This window comes from Oryza glaberrima, chromosome 2 (genome assembly GCF_000147395.1).
Source record: "Oryza glaberrima chromosome 2, OglaRS2, whole genome shotgun sequence".
NCBI lineage: Eukaryota > Viridiplantae > Streptophyta > Magnoliopsida > Poales > Poaceae > Oryza > Oryza glaberrima.
In genome coordinates this window covers 32,746,657-32,770,935 of record NC_068327.1, presented here as the reverse complement: position 1 = coordinate 32,770,935, position 24,279 = coordinate 32,746,657, and the positions used below count along the sequence as shown (strand labels likewise).

The 24,279-nt window shown below is 40.8% G+C and overlaps 3 protein-coding genes across 5 annotated transcripts; 2 read left to right on the top strand and 1 right to left on the bottom strand.

The window, feature by feature from the left end:
- The first annotated feature begins 2,985 nt into the window (after positions 1–2,985).
- Positions 2,986–7,113, top strand: LOC127763124 (F-box/LRR-repeat protein 14). 2 transcript variants are annotated; one of them, XM_052287742.1, is made up of 4 exons: positions 2,986–3,219; positions 3,875–5,436; positions 6,049–6,152; positions 6,887–7,113. In XM_052287742.1, the coding sequence occupies exon 2, from the start codon at positions 3,930–3,932 to the stop codon at positions 5,370–5,372; it is 1,443 nt and encodes a 480-aa protein (XP_052143702.1). In that variant the 5' UTR covers positions 2,986–3,219; positions 3,875–3,929; the 3' UTR covers positions 5,373–5,436; positions 6,049–6,152; positions 6,887–7,113. The 2 variants fall into 2 exon arrangements, with proteins under 2 accessions (XP_052143702.1, XP_052143701.1); XM_052287741.1 differs by having other exon boundaries at positions 3,870–5,436.
- Positions 7,114–7,455: 342 nt separating this feature from the next.
- On the bottom strand, positions 7,456–14,057 carry LOC127763123 (uncharacterized). Its single transcript, XM_052287740.1, has 19 exons — positions 13,944–14,057; positions 13,643–13,859; positions 13,394–13,550; positions 13,037–13,173; positions 12,618–12,721; positions 12,420–12,515; positions 12,200–12,290; positions 11,604–11,724; positions 11,333–11,529; positions 10,403–10,503; positions 10,275–10,330; positions 9,330–9,419; positions 9,144–9,243; positions 8,813–8,914; positions 8,667–8,736; positions 8,258–8,412; positions 8,107–8,161; positions 7,805–7,979; positions 7,456–7,721 (listed from the first exon to the last, which is right to left on the bottom strand). The coding sequence occupies exons 1-18, from the start codon at positions 13,944–13,946 to the stop codon at positions 7,912–7,914; spliced, it is 1,920 nt and encodes a 639-aa protein (XP_052143700.1). The 5' UTR covers positions 13,947–14,057; the 3' UTR covers positions 7,456–7,721; positions 7,805–7,911.
- A 3,723-nt stretch (positions 14,058–17,780) lies between these two features.
- Positions 17,781–23,580, top strand: LOC127763319 (uncharacterized). 2 transcript variants are annotated; one of them, XM_052287983.1, is made up of 6 exons: positions 17,781–18,025; positions 18,658–19,563; positions 19,974–20,150; positions 20,903–21,042; positions 22,158–22,268; positions 23,174–23,580. In XM_052287983.1, the coding sequence occupies exons 1-6, from the start codon at positions 17,867–17,869 to the stop codon at positions 23,217–23,219; spliced, it is 1,539 nt and encodes a 512-aa protein (XP_052143943.1). In that variant the 5' UTR covers positions 17,781–17,866; the 3' UTR covers positions 23,220–23,580. The 2 variants fall into 2 exon arrangements, with proteins under 2 accessions (XP_052143943.1, XP_052143942.1); XM_052287982.1 differs by having other exon boundaries at positions 17,785–18,025; positions 18,658–19,587.
- Positions 23,581–24,279: the final 699 nt, after the last annotated feature.

Genomic DNA, 24,279 nt, shown 5'->3' with positions numbered 1-24,279 from the left:
GTTTTTTTTTCTTTAGGATAGTGGGAGTAGGCTCGAATAAACACCCAACGTTGCTGAATTAATTCAATCAAATTCCTTCAAACTTCTGCCTAATCTCTCTACAGGACACACAACCTCTGCACCAGCCAACTCAAACAGAAATAATCAAGAGAGAAGAGACAAAATAAAAAAAATTGCCGTGGAATATTGGCAGCCGACGCAGCTGGCGATCCATGCAGTCACAGCAAGAACCAATGATCAATCTGTCCATGTCGAATCATACGAGATGATGGGCTATAGTATTCCCAGCAATTCCGAGCAAAGGATGGCTCTTTCCTTTTTCAAAGGAATGAAGAACAGACAGGCCAAATTGCAGCCACACGCTGCAACGATCGATCGCTATTTTTCTTTCCCTAATTTAATTAATTATAATTAACGTCTCCGAAGCAGATTCTCGTCAGCTGCACCTGTTCACACCAGCAGTCGTAATCGCCACAAAAGTGACAAAAAAAAAAAGAGAGGATAAAATCCAAGCCTCCAATTTGCAGACGGATTCTCCATTTCTCCACGCTACAATCGATCATCTGCCCATGCATGTATTGATCCATCCATCTCTCCTTGGCGATCAACATGCAGACCAAGATACAGTAAAAACCATGGAATTAACAGTGAAGCTGACAAGTTCATGCACCTGTTTCTTTTTCTTTCCCCAAATCATTTTTACCTGTTTCCTTTATACTCCTTTCAGACTTGTGGTTTTGGCCACTAGAACATCAATGACTAATCAATCAACTGGCTGCTGGGACACTGGACAGATCTTTTACCACTAATCTGCAAGATTCATTCTCTTCTGAAAGATGCAAATGCAGACGATCCGGACAGTGAGCTGCAGGTGTTCGTAGTGCTTACGCAGACTGTGTGCTTACACTGACAGACAGACAAAAGGAGATGAGAATTGGGCAAGTGCCGTGTGGGCCCGGACCATGACACCAAACGCAACAAGCAAGAAGACGGCCAGATCTCTCTTCTCTGCTCCTCTCCTTGCAAAAGTTGGTGATAGCAATGGACGGACAGGACAGGGACATCATAAAATCAACTTAACAGAATGAGTTAAAAGGACACAGTTTGGTTTAGAATAATAGAATTGATTATGTTTTTTTTGCCTAGCTTCCTAGCTACTCCATCCGTCTCAAAATGTAGCTATTTCGTTACTCCATCCGTCTCAAAATATAGCTATTTCTAGCACAGTGCCTTGTCTCAAAATGAACCTATTTTCTTCACCTACCTCATCCTCTCAACCAATCACAACCATTCTTCTTCACCTACTTTCTCTTTTCAACCAATTACACACTTCCTTGAATCATTCTCACATACTATCTTAATACCCGTGTCAACCTCAAAAATGGCTTCATTTTGGAACGGAGGAAGTAGCTCACAAGTAATATGATGTGGATTATGATTCACCTAGCAACAATTCCCTGGTCGTTGGTGGATGAGACAAGAGATTTGTTTGTTTAGCTAATTGAGCTAGTGCTTGATTAGTGCAACTCTGACATCTTCTTCAGCATAAGTTATTATGCTCCAACCATGAGCATGCATATCATCACTCTGCCTCTTTTGATCGCTTCTTATATAGTTCTGGTAGGGGACCAGATATATAAATATATAATTCGATTTCTCTTGTTTCTTTTTGTCACTGCAGTGCTGCATCAACAGATTTTATGCCTGAACAATGATCAACCAAAATACTGTGCTCTGCATATAATGACATAATATAACTAAAGCTACACAAACTGATTAATTAAGCTGGGAATTTTTACTAATGTCTTTTGTACTGCTACTGCCTGTGGTACAGTCCTATAGCTTCATTCTAGATAAGATGAAACTTTTTTTTCTTCAGATTATGATTGGAGGAATCCTCTTATCATGAGCAGAAGTTGCATCATGGTCATCGTCTCACTGCTGAAGAAAGGACACTACATCCTTTTCACTGGAAAAACGAAGTGTTCTGCACTTCTGCTCCACCTAGCCACCCTTTGTGCTTCCTGATGTTTTTCTATCTGTTCTCACTTCTCAGTGCCAAGTTGCAATACTTTTTATTTTTATTTTATTTTCTTCTTCTCTCAGAGAGAGAAAGAGGAAGTAATTGTTTCTCCAAAAGTAAATTTGAAAAAAAAAAAGCTACCATCAAGTGTAAGTAGAGCCCATATTGAGCTTCTCGGCCTATTTGGATGGGCTGGGATTCCGGCCCATCAGGGCAATTGGAGAGGGAAATACCCCTTGTGCTAGACAGCTAGAGAACAGAATTTTTTTTCATTTTTATTTTTTAATATTTACAGAAAATATTGTACTGGCGAAAATATTTACAGAAATAGACCCTGCCGCTCTCGAGAAGGACGGCAGGGTGACGTGAGGGACGGATACGATGGAAAAAAACTAGAAAAATATATTTTTGGCATGGCGAAAATTGCATTTGCCCCAATGCAACCCTTACGGAGGGCGGCAAGGAACCTCAGTATCTGAAAGTTCGGTTATTTTGGTTGCAGTGTTGCTAGCATTGGTAGAAGTCCTACTTCTTTCAATTTATCGTGCTTAGTCTGCTAGTATCACTATTTTGCAAAAGAAAAAAAAGTTTGAAATATTGTGGTCGTCCGAATTAACTTTTGAGTTATTCGTCTTGTTTAAGTAATTGAGGATGTTAAATGTTTGGTTTTCGAATTACGGGGTAACTTTTGAGCACTTGTCCCATTTTTTTCAAAAAGGATCCTCTCTTGGACTGCTAATCTGCTAGTATCACTATTTTGCAAAAGGAAAAGATCTGAATTATCATCTCAAATTATCGTGGTTGTTAACTTTTAAGTTATTTATCCGATTTAAATAACTGAAGGATACTAAATGTCTGGTATTCGAATTACGGAGTAAATCAAACTTTTTTTCCTTTGCAAAAAGATCCTTGTTTAGGTCGATCGTTTGCAAAATGCCCTTATTTTCGTCCTTATCGTTTGGTCCTGGATACATCATGCCGCCGTGGTGTTCATCGCTAGACGCCATGCGAGGCGAGGGTTTTAGCACTCGATCTCCTCCTCCGTGGCAGTAGAGGGCGGTGCTTCTCGGCCCAAAATCTTCGGTCTCCGCCGCCGTTTCTTGGGTGCTCTCCGCCTTCCGTTTGCGTTGAAGGATCAAGAACGACGCCTCTTTCTTTTTCTTGGATTTTCCTTCTCTGAAACCCCCAATCTTGAGGTCCTTGATTTCTCTAACGTATCTATGATCCGGTCTCTAATTTTAGTTGTGTTTTCAGTCCCTTCCCCTGTTCTGATTGAGATTTTTTTTATTGAGATAATAAGGGCGAGAATAGTTTGAGGTTTTTCTTAATTGGGTTCGGAATAGTTTGCAATTCTTATGTTTCTTAGCCAACTAGACTACTAGAGATAAAGTTGGCGCTGTCTGTCCTAGGTACTGTTTATTGTGAAGGTAGTGAATTGTAGAAAATAATAATGAGTCACTGCACGTCTGCACCTTGTTATACGCGTGATTTTCATTCATGTTACTAGTAAAGTGCTTCCAAATATGTTAGTTCAGTTTCAGCAGATGAATGCTAGTATTTCTGGACTTGCACTGCTCATTTGCTTGTTAGAAACTTCCCTTTTTATTATCTGCTTCAGTAATTCAGTTGATCAGGTTGTTAGACTAATTGCATATTCTTTATTTGCTTAGTCATTTATAAATGCATAGGGAGGTTCCCTCATTTAAAGTTATTTGCTAATCTAAATCTACCTCTTAGTTGAATTGGAAACACTCCTGCCATCTTATCGAAAGTATTACCTCTAAATTAATATCATTAATTCCATCTGACTATCACATCTCATATGTTTCATTCTTATTACTTTTAGGCCAGTCCGTAGTGCCAGCTGAACATTGATATTGCTTAAGTAAGGCAACCGTATTGCCCAATGGACAACCTGTCAGAGCCGCTGCTCGCAGAGATCATCAAGAGGATTGCCAAGACAAGTGATTGTAACTCTCTTTCCCTTGTGTCGAAGCAGCTCTACACTATCGACGCGGAGCAAAGGGATGTTATCCATGTTGGCCGTGGTCTTCACCCGGCAACTGAAGCTTTGGCATCACTATGCTCCCGGTTCCCTAATTTGTGGAAAGTAGTGATTGATTACTCTGGTTGGATATCTATCCACGGGAAGCAGTTGGACAACCAAGGGCTCCTTGTGCTTTCGTCTCACTGCTCTTCACTGACCGATCTCACATTAAACTTCTGCTCCTATATCGATGATTCTGGTATTGGCTATCTGGCTTATTGCAAGAAACTAAGGTCTTTCAGGCTGAACTTTGCACCAGCAATAAGTTCAAGAGGGCTTCTCTCGGTGGCAGTTGGTTGCAAGAGTCTTTGTACTTTCCACCTTGTTGATTGCATGAAAGTAGGAAGTGTGGAGTGGCTGGAGTACCTTGGCAGGGCCGGATCATTGGAAGAACTTGTGGTAAAGGATTGTAAGGGAATCAGCCAGTATGACCTCCTTAAGTTTGGCCGAGGATTCATGAAACTGCAAAGGTTTGAGTATGAGATCAACGGAAATTACTGGTCATCGGCAGCCCGTGATCCTGCCTATGTTGCTCACTACCCATACAGGTACGATATCTGCTGTGAAAATATGAAGGAACTGAGGTTGGCGCATATTGTAACTAAGCCAGAGATAGGACTCCGTTTTCTCTTGGGGAAATGCAGAGCATTGGAGAAACTTTGGCTGGAGTATGTCATTGGTCTAACTGACAACGATGTGATTGCACTATTCCAGAACTGCGGCAACCTCAGAAGCCTCTCGTTAAGGCTCATTCCTCTGTTGTGTCATGCTATTTATTTTCGGACAGCATTGACCGATGACAGCCTTAAGGCCCTGGCTCTCTACTGCCCTATGCTTCAGGTTCTTGAGCTCACCTTTACATTTTGTTCCGAGGACTATCCGTCAGAAGTAGGCTTTTCACAGGAGGGTATTGTAAACCTCGTTCAGTCCTGTCCAATTCGTGTTCTCATGCTTAATGGTGCCAGCAATTTTGACGACGAGGGAATGAAGGGCCTGTCATCCTCAAGATCCCTGGAGACACTCGAGCTTGTGGATTGCATGTTTATAGGGGATTTAGGCATGCGTTCCATCGCGTGCACCCCGAACTTGCGGAATCTAACACTCCGGAAGTGTGTTTGTGTGACTGACAATGGAGTGTCTGAGCTGGTGCATGCACAGAACTTGGAATCCCTGACCATTATAGGTTGCCATCGGATCTCTCTGAAAGCTGTGCAGGGGGCTGCCAGATCAGTTTACTACTCAGCTGAGTCTGAAAAACATGAGAGTCTGAAAGGAATGAAGATGACAAGGTCTTCAAAGTGATGTTTGGCTGTCAATGTTTCTTGCTATATGTTACCTGATGTTAATTTCTGACTACTTTCTATAGGTAAAACCTCTTCAGATTATCTTTACATTGCTTCTCGAGACCCCCAAAAAGTCATAAAATGTATTTGCATGAAACTTGTGATTCTGACTTTTCGAATTATAACTATAATACTTTGGAAGTAATTCTGAAGACAGGTCTATCTATCATTTCACTATGGCCAATTTAGATACTTCATATGGCAAGTCTTGTACAGATTATCGTTGCATCCCTTCTCACGAAAAAAGAAAATGTTTTTGCTGAGACCTGCAACTCTGTCACTTGTAAGGATAGGTAGCTGGCCAGTATAAGGACAAAGTTTGATGATCAATTACCACCTCATCACTTGACGAGCAATTATCATTCTCCACAATAGTTTCAGGCGCAAATCTTCTATTGTGGTGCCATGTGGTTCACCATTCTTTGCTCTTTCATTAGTTTATATGGGTTTATTTATATTTATTGTGCACTCTTGAAGCCATTTATAGAACTTTATGTTGTAGCAATAAAAATAGAACAAAAAACTGGGCACAATATTTTTTAGTTAGTTTTATTCTATTGACTTAAAGTTCTAACAAGGCTAAAATATTCGCTGACACAGATGACATTGTTTCTTAAACTGTCCAAATATTGCAGTTTATCCAATTGTGACTGGATCCAGCTAGCGGCAACATTGTTCCAGCTAATGGTAATGATTCAGTACTCAAGGTCTCACTGTCACAAATAACCAACATGGGCAGGTATTTGGAGACCTGCATTCTTCACTTACGTTTCACCTTTTTTGCCCGCTATTTGATTGGATGGTGTTTGCATTTTTCTCTTCGGTACAACATTCCCATACTTACAATGATCCATATTGTTTATACCGCTGTGGTGCTGCCCTTGTGTGTGCTTAATTTTTGTAGAGACCAGCTGACTGACGTTCCATCTATACTATTTTTACTGCTGCAGGATATGATATCCATGTATGTTTTTATTTTTCACCTTTAGTTTTTAGATAGCTTCTGATTAAATGTTACATCTACTGCTATTTCCCGGATACACAAATCCATCCTGCTTAGTTAATATATATATAGCGGGCAAATCTCCTGCATACTCTTTCATGAAAAAGAAATGCACAAATCCTCTCTATCCACATTTCTGCTGTCATTATGCGTGCTTAATTAAGGTGCCTTTGGATTTTGGGTTATTGGTATCATGAAAAAATAATTGAACTTCACAACAATTAGTTGCTGGCCTACTATTGCAGTACCTTCTGTATAGACAACCTTTTGATACGTGAACTCAATTTGTTGGGTGCTAGGGATCTTCAGAACATATGGTTTTCAGAATTCAGAGTATACGGGTTTCTTCCCCAGTTTTAGACTTATATTTTGGGAAGTTTTAGACTTATATTTTGGGATGGAGGGAGTATTTGCCTTAATCCTTATGCTTATAGATTTTTCTTTGCTGTTCTTTTTTTTTTTCTGAGCAGAAACCACTCGCAATGCGTATACGGGCGTTCTGAAATTTGCTGGGAATCTAATTAACTGGTGCATTCTGAGCCTGAATGTGTGAAACTCTACGTGTATGCTGTGCAATAAGCAAGTAAGATTATTTAAAGGTTGGCCTCCAATTATGGTTGGCCATAGTCGAGTTTGCATATACACGAAGGTGCCTTTGGTTTGGATTGGCTGAGACATGCCACACGTCTTTGTATTATATTATACTCGTAGTCATGGATAACAAAAGTCAAAAGACAAGACAAAAACAACTCAAGAAACACACACAAAAGCTTAATAATCTGCAAAATACAAGATTAGGGATTGTGTTTAGGCAAAATACAAACGCTGCTTTCACAAGGCTCGCTGTAATAATCTGCAAAATGCCTCCTTCCGCAAAGTATCAGGGAGCTGTCTCCATCTCTGCACGACTCAAAAAGGCAACACACGCAGTTTATTGCTTTGCTGCATAAACAGTTCAGAACACTTCACACCGTCTTAATCTTTCGAAAATGCACAAATACTCAACTATTAGTTGCATAATAAGTGCGCACAAGCGAAACAAATTCAAGCGAGTTATTTGCACTACATTAAAGCCTTCCATTACAAAAAATACTCGTCGATACAACAGACAAAAGGTGAATATGTACATTTTCCCTTCGCATCTACTCCTTCCAATATGGTGCACTGCCAAGCAACGCGACACTGTATACAATGGCATCTTGCTCATCCGTTTCGGTGTAGTACTAGCTAGCTGTTACATGGAGGAACTACCGTAACCTATAATTGCTTGCACCCACAAAGAATGCATTGGCATTTGGCAAACCCCTAAAAAAATAAGGGCACATCAGCAGCATCTCACATGCAAATAATGTGCGAGAATGGCTAGTTTGTGAATCGAAAGGACCCACCTTAAGATTGAAGAATATCAGGCACGGGTATACTTTAACTTCAGGTTTGTATCTGGGGGGGTGGGTTCTCTTTTGACAAGAGATTGACGGCAATCATAAGCAGAAAATCACATAGAAACATGCTGCTGCAGGATGTTTTTAACACGTGGATATCTATCAGACCACCTCCTGTAACCTGCAAACCAGTACGGCAAATAATGAAGTTAGATAATACTAATATCTAAGTTCACACCGATAGCAAATCAAATGAGAGCTCTTCTTTTCTTTTTTCCAGTTTATGTTAAAAAGGGTATAGTATTTGCCTGATAGTATGATTTGCTTTTGGTTGGATTGTTCTATGTCGTCGTCAGGAATGCCCTGCAGCAGAATATAAAAAACCATCGTCAGGACTGGCAAGAGGTTGTTGCATCATAGAGAAAATAATTCCATAAAAAGGATGTTCTCATTAGTTACCTGATGCAAACTTCTGGCAATGAGCTTTGACAACTTCTCAAGTGTCTTGGAATCAAAATCAGAGCTGCTCAATAAAAACTCTTCTGTTGTTAAGTCCAACACCAACGTGCATAAGCAGGAGGCTGTTATGATAACTGATGAATCATCTGCGGTTCCTATGATCAATAACAAAAGCGGTAGCTATTGATCAGAGCATGACATGCATCAATTAGCATGTAATCTGTTTGTTGGTTCCAGAGATATCATACTATACAAGTGGTATAGAAAAACAATAATTCCATATCTAAGCATGGGGAACATGCAGTCATTATTATTTTCCAACAAGCAACTAGGATTCTAGAGAGAACACTGCATATATGATGCTGATATCTAGGTCAATTGGTTCATATAAATAAGGAGCAGAACATACCAGTCCATGAAACAAGTGCTTTTAGAAGGCCGACAAAACAAGACCCCATTTGAATATGAGCATTTTTCATCTACAGAAGTACCAGAATACCATTAATGTTTCTCATGATAATCAAACTAGTCTGTTTCAAGAACAGAACCACTTACATTTGACAAAAAGTTTATGATGGTATCACAAGCTAAAAACATGTTACCAGTGTCAATCATCATTCCATTCTGTTCGATCATTTTAATAAGGCAGTCTATAACCTGTAAAACATCATAGCAAGATCAGTCCATAACTAAGGGGAAAAATAGGCTTGTATACTACCGCAAAATCTCTTCTAGTAGTTGACAAGATTAAGCAATACCATGGATTCATTTCAAAAGTAAACCTATGTCAAAACTGATTGGAACCTACAGGCAGCTAAAGTATTTATGCCATGGAATTCTACATTTAGAACCTTTCTGAAGTGTAATGCAAAATAAGCTTACTTACCATTTTATAGCCTCCAAATGATGCCAAAATTCTACATCCATCAGCCTCCATTGTTATTTGTGATAGCATGGGAAGCATAAAACAAATAGAATGGAATGAGCTGTACACAAGAATAGAACTTTATATCAACATTGTCACATTACGGAAAGATCTCTACACATGAGCACAAAATAGAGGACAAGCTACCTTGATTCATCTTGCCCTTCAACAGAGAAGATAAATTCCAGCAGATGTCTAATCTTCTCCTTGCAGGCATATGGTGCCTCTGCCAGATAACTGCAATAGATATTTTCAAATTAAGGAAAACGAATATTCTACAGGAGCTTGTTCTTGAAATTTCACTATTAAAGATCCATTTGGGGTTAACAGCATATGTACAAGATGTGCATAAAAGCATATGGAGTGGCCAAATTGCGAATGAATTTGTTTCACGGTGTCAAAATTCAATTAGCTGTCATGTAAAGTAAGTAAAATCATCAAAAGTGGAAGCTAAGGGCCATTATAATACTAACCATGTTCAATTGTTATCTCAGTGTTGAATAGCATAGGAAGAGAGGTGTACTGCGTATTGTTGGTAGGATCACTTCTGAACTACACACACTAGTCAAGCTAAAACTCTGATTTTGTGTTGCTGAAAAGCTTGCAAACTTAGGAGGTGTACATGTCCTTTTATAAGACTCTTAATTCAGTGCAACAGTACTGCTATAGTATGTGGCCAATTGTATTGAGCCTCAAGGGCCGGTATATATATGTTGACACGTATGTGGTCAATTGTATTGAGCCTCAAGGGCCGGTAGATATAGAGATACATGGATAGAGATAAGGACGGACTCTAAACAAATAAATCCTATCCTAATATTCCTATTAACTACTCCCTCCGTTTCACAATGTAAGTCATTCTAGCATTCTCCACATTCATATTAATGTTAATGAATCTAAACATATATATCTATCTAGATTCATTAACATTAATATGAATGTGGGAAATGCTAAAATGACTTACATTGTGAAACGGAGGAAGTACCATATATCTCTAACACTAAGGAGCAATTCTTAAGATTTAAGAAAATAGAATGCAGAGATGGATCCACATGGTCAGTCTAACAATTACTAATAAGCAAAGAAGCGCACCTTCCTACTATTCTCACAGCCGCCAAAAGATCATCGCCTTTCCTTTGCCCATGATCCTGCAATGCTTCATCATGTAAGAGATCTTACGATACTATCATAAGTTCATAACTGGCTGATCATATATGTACCTTTGCGTCCTGCAGAAAGTCTAAAACTAAGCCAACTGTCTCATTTAATCCTGTAATTGCTTTCATGATGGTGCTCTCACGGATGGTCTGACACACAGCACCTGCATACAGTGCCAATTTGTTTTATTTAAAATATTTGTTATAATTACTAGATGAATACCATGCCGCATTGCTGCGGGAAATTAAGTTGCATAATATGTACAAATAAGATGCAATATGATTATTAAACTAAAACAAATTGATACTTATGAATTTTGAGCCTAAAAATAATTGAGATTGCCTGGTGTTATGAGAGAAGAAAGAAGAGACAATTTGCACCATAGATCTATATCATCCAAAGGCTAGAAATAATTGGGGTGATGTGGCTTAATGACAGAAGAAAGAAATAGCATTAACTACACTTAGTGAGGATGAACTATGTAAGTATATAGGATTAGGAGCTCTGCTATTAGTCATGGCTTAAACTGTAGGATAGGCAAAATGGACAGAAAGGTAGAAATTAGAGAATAAGAAATGTCAACATATTACAACAGCAGTGTTGGTTGAGCCTAAATATTCAAAGTTCAGATGTTACCATCCAAAACTGTCAATGTCAGTACAGTTCAGGAGAAACATTACAACAGAACAAATCACTGGAATTTAATAAAAAGAAGGAATTAAGGAACATACAACCACGTTGCTATTGAAGTTGTTCAAACTATCTAACTTAATCATGCCTGGATCCAACAGTATTTGGCCATTAACATGTGGCAACACATGCATATCAGCATGCTCACTAAGTTAAGGCATAGAAACACAGAATACTCGTTTAAGAAATTAAGGGTGCATAAATAGAGGGTAGGATCAGAAGACTGCATCACTAACTACAATACATCACCTACGATCTAGATATTTGCAAACAAAAAAGAGTCAATAATAAGGTAGACATACCTTCCCCACTACTGGCATTTGATATCATTTTTATTATTCTTTCTGTTAGTGAAAATAATATAGCCAGGTTTCTCTCTTTCTGACTGATGGCATCATCTCTCTGGGAATTTTTTGAAGATTCATACTTCAAATAAGCAAGCTCATTTAGAAGGACAGAAACTTCGATTCTTGCAGATTCTAGGACAAGCAATACAAATCTGCACAAATCACAAATTGTTATGCGTATAAGAATGTATATCAAACAGGATACAGGTGATAATGTCAAACTCACTTATCAACAGGCATCATATTCTGGTCATCAGGGACTTTGTATTCTTCTGACAGCCAATTCTCACCAAGTATAGACATCATGCACTCCGCCAAAAGAAGAGCTTGCAACTTTTCAGAAGATACTGATCAGTGCAAATAAATCAGTGTCATGAACCATATCAAAAGGGAAAGTAAATACTAACACTGGTAAAGTGCCGTTCTTATATCCTCTGAAAGGAATCCTTTCAGAGTATGATCAATAACTCCATCGAATTACCATATACTACAGTACTGTTGCTCAAAGAAATCTACATAAACTGTCTTGCAAGTTTAGAAAAATATCAAGCTAAATACAAGAAACGAAATGATACTCTCCTATAATAAAGGTAGCAACTGAAACTAAAGAAACAATTTTAAGAAAAGAGAAAGGCCTAAAATTATCTGAAGTTATAGACTAGTACTGCAAATAGGGACAGAATAACTAGTGTAAAGTGGCACATTAAGCACTTTCAGCCTTGCTGAATGCAGCAGATTCTTAAATTGATAGTGTAGACCAACGAATTACAACTTCACAGTACACAGGAAACAAATATTGTTAAAAACATGAAGCAGACATACCAACACGGTTTTGGAGAACAGCCGTTATCCCAACTCGAATTTGACATTTCCAAATCATGGAAGGTACTGATCTCAAAGCGTCATGAAGCGGCTTGTTGGACAACAAAAATAAAGGAAGGAGTTAAACAAAAGCCACTAGAAAGGAATCATTAAACATCATTCAGAAGGGAACACAATCCCACACTTTAGATGAAACAGAAAGGGAGGAGGTAATTCTTACAGATTCCTTTTGGGATAGAAGGGCGGTAAGCATATGCAGCGCTTCAAATTTAACTGTAGTATGAAGAACAGCAAAAAGCCTAGCAAGTGAGGTCACCTGAATTGAAATGAAATTGCAGGCCAAGCCATCACATTAGGACTGCTAAACATGTGAAGCATAGGAAGATTCACGCAAAAGATTCCAGTATGTAATTCATACCATGCTTGTCATGCCTTGCAGTTTCTCCACGGTCATGTTGTCTATTCTGATTTTATGAACAAGTAGCTGCATTAGATGAATGGCAAGCTCTAAGCACCTTGAACCTATGAACAGATACAATCAAATAACTGTATAAAATTCAATTCAACTCAGTAAAATACAATATCATTCAAAACTACTACTACCTAAAAGCACACACCAATTAACTTCAGGACTAAAAGATAGTTTTTTGCCTGTCCATGGACTAACTCATGTAACCACGGTGTGAGTACCAAATGTGAACTAGGTTACATATTCAATAATAATTCTTAAAAGGTAAAAGTACCCAGCAGCCATCCAAGTGCGCATGTGAAATGTGAGTGCTGGAACTTGAATCTATTCCCATTTCTCAAAGGAAACTGGAAAGTTAAAACTAATACCATCTGGGAAGTTTGAGATTTGGAGGAAGAGCATATCCATCACTCCAGGTTCACAAAACGTATGCGCCCCACCATCTGAAGCTATTGCAATAAGAGACAGGAGCTCAAAACATTCTTCAGTAATTGCCAGATCAGACCTGCACACGAGTTGGGTAGAGTCATAAGCAAATGAGTTATGCAGAGCAAGCATCCCAACTGAAATACAGAATCGGAGGACTACTCAAGCAAGCATACTCAGTTAGGTAGCATTGTTCACTTGCACAATTGCAAAATGTTGCAACGTCTGCTGCTTCAACTACACTGGTTTTACCTAGCCTGAGTATCAATCAGAACGTGGTAGAGAGCGAATTTACTTACGATTTGGAGACGATCTCGGCGATGAGGGGCACAGTGGAGACGACCCCCTCGTCGGCGGCAACCTCTGGGAATCGAGCAAGCCCGGAAAGCACCGTCACCGAGAGACGCAGGTACGCCTCCCTGTCCTCCTCCTTGCCGCCCTCCACTTTCCCCAGCCCTGCATCCAACAACGCGAACAAAAACCCAGTGACGAAGAGGAACCATGCCTACACTGGAGACAAGCGCTCCCACGAGGCGCGGCAATTCTACCGGTGTTGAGGAGCCGGCGGAGGAACCGGGGCCCGACGGCGCGGTACACCTCGACGACGGAGGCGGCGTCGCCGGCGCGGCAGAGGTTGGCGGCGACGAGGAGGCCCGCCAGCTTCTGCTCGTCGCGCTCCCCGCGGAGGAGGCGGAGGCAGTCCTCGAACGCCGGGGCGGTGGTCGGCGTCTCCGCGGCGGCGGCGGCAGGAGCCGGGGTGGAATCCTGCAGGGATTGAATGCAGAGGCGAGGTGAGAAGGCGAGGAAACGGGAGGATTAGGGTTTGGAGGAGGAGGCGCAGGTGAGCACCATGGATGTGAGGCGGCGAACGGAGCAGCGATTGCGAGCGGGTGAGGAGAGCGGCTCCGCCGCCGCCGCCGCGTCGGGACTCGCAGCGAGCACTGGTCTTGACTGGAAGCCTCCCAAGAGTTCGAATGAAAGGCGGCGTGGAGGAGGAGGAGGAGGAGGTAGTTTGGCGAGGGCATTCTTGTCATTGTGTAGTATTTGACTCGTTGACTTCCGGCCCAGCTACTAAAATGGGCCTCACGTACACATTCTTTCGGCCTAAATACTTTCAAAGTACACCGAAGGTCCCTCAACTTGTCATCGAGTTACAAAATCATCTTCCAACCGCAAAATCAGATATCCGGTATCCCTTAACTAGTCAAAACCGGTCACAATAGATTATTCGGTGGTTTTGACCCCGGTTTTATCATACATGGTGGCTGAGTCATCTCTCTCTACCTCTTCTCTTCCTCGGTTCCTCCTCTCTCTCTCTCTCTTTGTGTCTGTAGGCCGGTCAGTAGGGTGAGGCGGGAGAGGAGGAGGGCGGTGCCGCGGCGGCGGCGGCTGCAGTGGGGAAGCACGACGGTAGCCCGGCGGAGTTCCACGGCAGCCAAAGATGGGCCCAGGGAGGTGTCGATGCTACCAATTTTGATCGTTAACAGGAGGTGACAGGTGGCAGCGAGGCGGGAACGGCGCGAGCGTCGATGGGGAGGTGTGGGCGTGCGTGGGCGTCAACGGGGTGAGGCGGGAGAGGAGGAGGGCGGTGACGGCGGCCGTAGTGGGGAAGCACGGCGGTAGCCCGGCGGAGTTCCGCGGCGGCAAAGATGGGCCCGGGGAGACGGCAGGCGGCAGCGAGGCGGGAACGGCACGGGCCCGTTTGACATCCAAGTTCCAACCACTTCATCCCCGTTCCGGCCCAACTAATATAAGCCGCATGTACCTAGGTACTAACATGGGCCGCACGTACTTGGATTCCCGTTCGGGCCCAACCAACGGGCGCTGTACGCGCGTCCTCTGTGAGAGAACAGCAGCTGCCGCCGTCATGCTGCCGCTGCGGCGCTGTCCTCGCCGACGCGCCAGCGAATTCATCCTCTTGCTCGCCGTCGCCGGTAACAAAAGGATCTGATTAATTTGTGCCATATATAATCGAAGATTACAAGACCATATATAACACTACAGTAGTACTATTATATAGCAGTAGTAACAAATCAACAATGCTGACTTTCAGGACTGATTTTGTCTGCTTAGTATTAATTAATCATCACTAATCTTCCACTTTAATAATGTGTAAACTATCAGTTACTAGTATACTCTTCTCTTATTTGCTTTATTACAAGCTGCAGCGATCGCTTTAATTTCCAGTGATCCGTCAGCATCAGGAAGGAAGGAGCTGGCACGAGTCGCCACATGCCATTCTGAATTGAATTTGCTGAACCGGTAAGCCAAGCCCAAGCCAAGCTAAGAAAAGATTAGGCAGCCGTTGCTTGCTAGTTACCCCGCACGCAACGTTGCATAACGTAGAAAAATTAACATTATACAAAGTATAGTATGTACCTACCCTGCATTAGGTACTAAGAAAAAAAACCATGAAAAATTCAGGGGCAGAACGAATCATTATTTTGCTCCTTGATTCACGGGACGCAAGATGTGCTTCATTCTTCTTCTCTATCACTGGAATTCCCGTGCTAATTTATGTACAAATCAAGTTAATCAACGCTAATTTAACATGAAAAAGAAATCCTTTTTGGCAGGAGATACAAAGAAATCTTGTGGTACTGGACAATTATTTGTTCCAGCAGTTTGTTCCCACTTCAACATAAAACTTTGCCGGAATTTTCGCCTGCATAGAACATTACGCACTGTTCGAAAGCCGGACTGATGAGTTCATGTCTGGCTGTCTGAATTTGATGAACGCTACCGGACATTCGGCATGAAAATAGTTCCAACACGTTGATGGATCAAGCGTACCGGTTCATGTATACCCAAAAACCTTGAAACATTTTTAATATAATTTTCGTTATTAAGTAACCAATGAGACCAGGTTGGTTATCCGTCAATTTTAATTTCTTCAGAGCTGTTCCGCCGTTGTCGCTGTCTTTTCACTAAGAAAATTCTGGCAAACTGGACGTTTTGGACATATTAAAAGTGTTCCATAGGTATGTTTTGGTACTTGGTACATACTTTCTAGACAAAAAATAAAGGGAGGGAATAGTTTTCAGTTAGTTGCGATGTATCTTTTATGGTTGATACCTTATTTATGTGTTTTTGGATGCCCTGTTTCTGCTCATCTCTGAAAACGACCTGAAAGCCTCATTTTTCTGAGTTTTTGAGGGTTAATTGCATAAAGCAAGAACTGTGGCTTTATTAAGAACCCATTTGCATGAAACTGGCACACTGAATGTTCCATTGTCAGGAGGGCATAATCATTGTCATCACTGAATATTCCATTAACCTTTTTTTTTGTCATCACTGAATATGCAGAGCAGAACATAAATACTGTTCTCATGCAAGCAACTGATCACCAATTACCTAATTAACAACTACAAAACTACAATAGGCTCAATGTTTCAGTGCTATAATATCCAATGCCAGGTTGTATGTGTCTTGAGGTATACCTTTTCTGTTATTCTGTTGTTTGTCTGAAACTCTGAATCATCCTAGTTCAGTAGTACTTCCTGCCTGAACTAAAGAAATCAAATGGAGTAATTCATTATAGAACTTTATATCATGAGAAGCAGCCAAGCCGTGCCAAAAGAGAAGGTGTGCATGCTCTGGCGTTGTTGCACCAAATGATGAGTGATTAAGTACTGTTGTTAGTGTTGTGTGTGTAGGGGCAAAACCAGCTGGGCCATGGGATGTCGCCAAGATTCGTGCGTGAGATGCAGAAAGGAGTCATGAACAAAATGATGCCGGCTTTTTCACAGTACTGACAGAGCCCGCCGACCAATGGAATCCTTGGCAAAGGGCAGAGCTGAAAACTCTTTGCACTTTTGCAGGCTTGTGTTCAAAGTCTGAAGTTTTACAGAAATTTTCAGATTAAACAGATGCATCTTGATAGGAATATGTGGAAGTTTCTTCAAATTCAGATGTCATCCTGCTAACTTGTTTCCAATGCTTTGGAGTTTGGATAGGGGGAGACAGGTAGCAATCTCCATTGTACTGAAAAATTCGGATAAATTTTGATGCCAGCCTATGTGCTACAAAAATAATCAAAGCTACGTTTTGATGCTCCATGATACATACATGTTGCTTGCACGCATAAAAATGATGTGCTATGCACCTGTTATTGGGTGGAGGCTGCATGGGCATACATGCTACGGTTGCAAAGGCCCATATTTTCAGACAAAATTCCAGTAAAAAAAAAATCCTTTCTCATGGCCCAACTTTTACGATTTCTCTTGGACACATGAATTTTGTAGGAAAACCTGTTCCATTCCCACAAATATCAGTAACATTTTTATGGTGCCAAAAAGGGACCAAACTCTTCATGCCTCTGTTAGAAAAAAAAACATTACAGTTAGCATTCCTAACCTGGGTCAAAAGAGAGAAAAAAAAGAAAAAAAACAGGTTGAGTACACGATATCTAACTACGGTTGTGTCACATTTTTGCCATAACTCGATCATTTGTTATTGACTCAACTAATCTAAGTACTACAAAAAGTCAATGATTTGAGATGATAATTAAAACCATCAAAATCTTCTCATCCAAAAAATGCAATTAATCATCTAATCCACAACTAGTAGTAGTAGCAGGCTGGAATTTACAGCAATTAAAAGCGAATTTATGAAGGCGTGCAAAAATATAAAGCGACACAAACCCCACATCCACGGCACTTTCCGAGCTAGTTCCTCGCTACTTCTTCTTCTCTCTCTCGTTCTCCGACAAGAGGAGAAAGGAAAAAAAAAAGGGAGAGAGAGAAAAAAAAAACCAGAAAAGCGCGAGCCAGATGGGCGCCGGGAGCAGCCGCGCCGATGCGCCGCCGCGGCGGCGGGCGGCGGCGCGCGGCCTCGGGCTCGGGCTCGCGGGGTGCTTCGGCGGCGGATCCTCTGGGGCGGCCACCGGAGGCGGCGGCGCGACCGCCGCGTCCTCCTCGCGAGCTCACGAGGTATCGGCTGAGTTGGGATACCGGAGGGTGTCGCCGTTCGGGCACGCGTGGATTAGCCTCTGCGGAGAGGGGGGGGGGGGGGGGGGGGGGAGTGGATGGATTTGTGGTTCCGAAACCTATAGGGTGTGGGATTCGGGGGTGGTGGTGATTTCATGGCATATATTTTGGTTTGGAAAAATCACGGTGACTGTGAATCGGAAAGTAGATAAGCTTTTAGAGGTTTTAGTTCCCATTTTTTTTGAACTGCTTTGCTTGTTCAATGATGATAGGTATGGGTTTGACTGAAAATAATTGTGGTCCTTGCTTTGCATATATGGGGCATGCAAACATGAATATTTGAGTCTGAACTTGATAGTCTACTTGCCTAGTGAATGCTTTGCAATTTTGCAGCAAATGCAAATGAATGGAGGTTCAACGGGTCACTCACTGAATTTATCGTTCTGCACTTAAAAGGGCTGCTTCTATCCGAGTGGCAAGTTGAAAAAAAAAAACTTTACTAATTTTACAAACGTTGAACACTCTCTATGCTTAATTGCCAGTGGATTCATAATTTCAGTCAATTAGATAGTTGCATTCTTGTCCTTCTTTTGTTTGCTGGTTGTTTTCTGATTCCAAAAAGGTACTACCTACAGGTGGAATCTTGGCAAGCAGCTCGAGCGGTTGCTGAGATGGACTTTCGGGCTTCTGTCGCTGCTAAGGATATCCGCATATCAAGTGAGTCAGATCCAAGAGTGCATCCATCTTCAAGCACAATAAGTCATCATCTCAGGTTCAATCACTTAAACAGTCACCAAAACAAGGAAGATGCCCTGGGAACAGAAATCGCTGAAACAAGTGTTCGTCAGAGTTCATCAGGAAAGGAAGTCATGCCTAGGGGAAATTTCAGTAATGAAGTTGCTTATGCTGAGATAACGTCTAGAGAAGGAATCAGTCATATTGGACGAGATATTTTAGAACCTGCAGCAAACAATGCTGAGACTGACACAGTTTGCATTCCAGAAGTTGGTGGCCCCGTTTCTGAATCTGGTTTCTCCTCCTCACAGAGGGCATCTGAAAGGATCATGGCTGACTTGGAGGCTGGAGAGATTGCTCATGGGACTTCATCCACAACTATTATGCCAAGTGAAAGATCAGATACTTCTCAATCTAGCTTAACATCTGTGTTGCCTGCTACTTCAACTGCACCATCTACAATTGGAGAATCACTTCCAGATACAGTCCCTAGCAGAGAAGATGTCCCCATATTTAGTGGGACACAAGGTGAGATTGGTGGAAATACATTACATGATGACATGATGAGCATTTTCTCAAACGATGGTCCAGCGCGTGTTAGAGATTCAAGCAGCAATGAAACGAGGAGGAGCCATAGAAGGGTTCTGTGGGACACATTTTCCAGACGTAGTTCAAGAGGATATTTAGATTCTGATACCGATGATCTGGGATTTTACAGCAGATGGCTAGACCTTGGTGATGAACTTTTTGCAGATGAGATTGAGGAGGCACGGTTCTTTCATCGGAGACGCCATGGTTCAATCAGAGTAAGCCAGTATTCAAGATCTCGGGTAATTGTCATGCCTATTGTGTTTGTGCCACAATTACACATTTGGAATAATGTTGTTGGTGCTATCATAACCAAAAGGTGGTCATGAAATGTAAACGTAGGGTTACACTGGTTTGAATTGTCACCTAATATAATATTAGTAGTACACAAATCTGCAACAATAATAACTTCCTCTCTTATCTGATCAGTATATTTATAATTATGTGAAGTAAAATACTTTTTCTCTGTCTGCATATCCCGTCTCATGCAATTTCACACTGTCCGATGTGGTCTTACTCCTGGTTCATTGATGTGCTGAAATTGCTGTTACGGTCTAGTGTCAGCATTATCTGCCGCTTGATTTCTCATGCAAACATATCATTAACTTGGTAATGTTTTCTGTTACAGATTAGGGAGCATCGGCGTGCTGTTTTTGATAGCGGTACTGACCAAAGTACCGTTGCTTGTCCTTTGGGGATCCACCAAATTGGCAGATGCACCTGTGATTCCTTCTTGATTGCTGAAGAATCTAGTGCCCGTGCAAGTATATCAAGAATTGTCATGTTAACCGAGGCATTATTTGAGGTTTGTTCGTTCCCTATCTTTCTAAAATGTAGCTCCTTTTGAATCAGTATTCTGATGATACTGTTTCTTCTGCATGGCTTACCTATTGTTTGCGTGTGTGTTCTTTTTTATGTTTCTTTCTTTTTTTTTGTGTGTGTATAGGCTTGGCCAGCCCAAATCATTGAAGTATTGAGAAGTTTTTTTTGTTCTGTATATTCAGGTCTTATTCGTTAAATAATAATTCCCAGCATTCGAACTATGCACACTTAATAAGATAGTGATACAACTGAAACTATCTATGTGACGAAGTCCCTTAGCTGCCATTATACTTTTGCGGATGATTGTCCTCCAGTTCCATCCTTCAAGTTCAACCTAGCAATGCTGTAGTCACTTATACTCAAATTTGAAAGCATTAAGTTAGGCTGCATGAACTCCAAGTATGTTCTTGATTTAAATTTGATGTTGAATACATTGGTCATATCAACATGTTTAAATTTGTATCACCTGGCAACAACACAATACAGTTTGTCATAGATGTAGTATCAGGACAACAATATTTTGAAGGCAGTGTTTCATGGCTATATTGTGAAGCCAAGACTGAGCGAGAAAAGCAAGAATCAAACTCTGGATTTCCAGGCTTGTTATGGAACATATGGGGAAATTAGTTAAACTAGGAAAGGCTTACTAGGGAGAGATCAACTTTACTGCTTGTTGTTGCATTTACATATCCTTCTGTCTACCTATTTATTATTTGACTTTGTAATTCTTCACAGGTATTGGATGAAATTCACCGGCAACCTGCATCACTTTCGCTTTCCATGGTCTCTGCCCAGGCTCCAGAATCTGTGGTTAATTCATTACCATGTAAGAGCTACAAAAAGCAGACAGCCCAATGCAATGATGACATGGAACAGTGAGATTCTTACCATTCAAATTTTATCATTTACCTATTGTCACCTAGGGCCAAAAATAGTTCTGAGTGTCATTGAAGAAAGTCAAGTTCGCCGCTACAAATGCATCACAGTATCTTACGCGTTTGAAATAACTATGCTGTTCATGTCCATTATCCATCAGAAAATAAATTGAGACCCTGACAAAATCCCTATTATTTTATTTTCCTTACATCAGCCTTTTAATATGGTTGTTGTAGTAATTTTAGAGATCTTATCAAATAAGCATTTTGTCATGGGCATTGGGCCAAGGGCCAAGGTGTTTAGCGTTTTGGACCATGACTCATTTGGGGGCTAATTCTGCCTTCACGATATTATATCTATCATAGCGAGCTATCCTAAAAGTTGAAAATCACAGTGAGATTCTATTACTATATAACAAGTTATTTGTTATTCTTACTGAAACTTGACACTATTTTTTGGACTGCATATCATGATGGCACCTGAATATGCGGACAAGTTAACAACATTGGTGATAAACTATTAGAAGTTGAGGGTGCCTTGTGGTGCTCAGCAGGAGCTTTGAGGCTCTGAGTTACTTAGTAGGTCGCTAACCCTTAATGGTTTAGGTGGTCGTTTTTTTCTCCGTTGATGTTCGTTTATAATTTAATTTATGGGTCTTTTTAAGGGGTGGTGGGTTTCTTCTGCCCTCCCCCTTGTACTCTGTTCTCTTGCTTAATGAAATGATATAAACAACTCACCTACCTGGCCGAGGAAAAAATATTGGCAGTTTAAATGGTTCAGTGACCGTCAATTTTGTGGTTGATCCATTTCTAGTTTTACTTCCATGCTTGACAAGATGTTCGTTGCCTTCCATCTTCATTTCAGTCCAATATATCGGTTCTGCTTAGCACCCAGAAATTGAAAAATGTGATTCTTGTATTTCATTTTAACCAATCAAGCAGTGGTTCTGTATTCTATGCCCTAGGATCATCTTAGAGCTACAAATGTGGAGTTATATTTTGGTATAACTGTAGGTCTACCTTGGGAAGGGAATTCTGCCAATTAGTAGTTATTTTCTCTGGCCTCTTTTCCTTATTTAAGATTCTGAAACTTTCATTGCTGAAATGTTTTTCAGGTGTCACATCTGCTTAACTGAATATGAGGATGGAGATCAGATAAGAAGCCTCCCGTGCAAACACGAGTTTCACTTGCTGTGTGTTGACAAGTGGCTCAAAGAAGTACACAGGTGGGTAGCAAACATGCCATCCTAGCTTAAAAAAAGAGAGTATTTCATACAATCCCGAGTATTATGGTTCCAGTTGCTCAAAACCACAGTAGTGGTATTATGGTATTAATCATTCACAAAACCAGACTGTTAACTAAACTTAATATTTTATCACAGTAAAAAAACAATTAACTTAGACGATGGATTAAATGAACTTATGAATTTTGAATATAAATTTAGAATTTATATGTTAGTACATGAAAGAAAAAGGGAGTAGCTATATTTATGGCGTCATATTTTTCACCAAAAAACAGTCAGCATGTATTTACATGGTAAGTTCTTAAATTACATATATAATTTTAGTGTATTTACGGTGTAAGTTCTAAAATTGCACATGTAAGTTTCAAAATTACATATGTAAGTAGAGCGTAAGTAGGATGTAATTTCATTCTAAATCAATGAATATAAACATAAACATACTACAAGTCTATGAGACATAAATTAATTCATTATATTAACTAAATTAAGTAGGTGGTCCCACAGCTAATGACCGTACATATTGATCAGATGAGGTGTACGTGCACAAACACGAATCTCACTGAACATCTAGTGGCCAAAAATATTCGACTGTGATGAGCAACAAAATGTGACGCCATAAATTTAGGAAATCCGAAGAAAAAAAATATATATATATATAGCAGTATAGTTTTGTGAAACAATATGACCATAATAACTGTGGTTAAGTGTAACACGTAGAAGTGTAACACGTAGAAACTCCTATGGTTTTGTGCAACTTGAACAAAAATATGTGTTTTTCTTAAAAAAATACTAAAAAAAGGGAAAAGCAAATTCATTTTTTGCTTGGTTATGCTACTACTATATATTCCAGGCAGAGCTGCTTAATAATCACTGAATAATTGTTTCAGGGTCTGCCCGTTGTGCCGTGGGGACGTGTGCGAAGGTGCCGCCTGAAGACCTTTCAACAGCAAGCATCGTCTTCGTCTCTGCTCCACGGGCCCACGGCACGCGCGAAGCAGCTGTGTTCATCCAGGCAATCGCCGATTGCCTTGCCCTTGCCGAAGCCGAAGAAGAGAGCCATCCGATTCTGTTTCTGCCTGCTCCACGCGGTCGATTCCTTGCATTTAATTTAACGACCTGAACGATACTATACCGAGACATGTATATACCTTTTGTAGTCGTCGAGTGAGCCTGCCTCGCTCCTCTGTATTTCAGCCAGCTTGTACATATATGTAGATCCCCAGTTAATCCTCTGCTACCTGAAGAAATTTCTCCATTCAGCGCAGTCCAATGCATACCATACCCCTTTCTGTCGTGCTCTGGTGCAGCTGTGCAGGGACCAAAGATGAGGCTCACTGAATGATCCAGCTCCCATGCCTCCCGATGAATATGCGGCCGCACTAGCAGCAGCGCTAGAGATGCACTTCCGCCTCTTGCACGAAGAAAATTACAAGGGAATCAGTAGAGGCAGCATGGATAAACCAAATGATCATGGCCTATTTCCCTTGTTTCTACTCACTCCGTCCTCCGTCCTAGATTAAGATGCCCTCCCTGTTTTTCCCAAAATAAATTTATTTTTGAACAATCATTTCATCCGAGTTTGTGAAAATAGAAGATAAATGTATTAGGAGTATATAAAGTAGAAAATAATTGCATTGAGATTTCACAAAGTGAGTGTATTCTGGTCCTTTTATATATATCTATGTGGGATGGGTGAAAAGTAAAATTATTTTAGAAGAAAGACAGTAGCATCGACAAAATATACACTTTATTAATTGCATTGGTTGGAGCTAAGAAAAATTGAGGAGCTAAGCTTCTTGCGTTGAGGTCAAGAGGTTCCTCGTGTTATTGGTTACTCCCTCCGTTCTAAAATATTGTAACTTAGGATGGGATTAGAGCCATCTTAATAAAGTGAATTCGGACAGATATTCTGTTTAGTTTTATTATGCTACGATTCCTACCTCTCTGGAGTAAATCAGTCTTTCATAACTCTTCTCCCGAAAACATCAGCACC

Excerpts from the sequence above, each read along its gene's own strand:
- LOC127763123 (XM_052287740.1), bottom strand. Across the intron at positions 13,551-13,642 it reads CCGCCGGCTCCTCAACACCG|GGCTGGGGAAAGTGGAGGGC; the intron begins GTAGAATTGCCG and ends TGTTGGATGCAG. Across the intron at positions 8,915-9,143 it reads CATTTGGAGGCTATAAAATG|GTTATAGACTGCCTTATTAA; the intron begins GTAAGTAAGCTT and ends GATGTTTTACAG.
- LOC127763319 (XM_052287982.1), top strand. The coding sequence starts at position 17,867 with ATGGGCGCCGGGAGCAGCCGCGCCGATGCGCCGCCGCGGCGGCGGGCG. Across the intron at positions 18,026-18,657 it reads CCTCCTCGCGAGCTCACGAG|GTGGAATCTTGGCAAGCAGC; the intron begins GTATCGGCTGAG and ends TACTACCTACAG. Across the intron at positions 21,043-22,157 it reads TGCAATGATGACATGGAACA|GTGTCACATCTGCTTAACTG; the intron begins GTGAGATTCTTA and ends AATGTTTTTCAG.
- LOC127763124 (XM_052287742.1), top strand. The coding sequence starts at position 3,930 with ATGGACAACCTGTCAGAGCCGCTGCTCGCAGAGATCATCAAGAGGATT.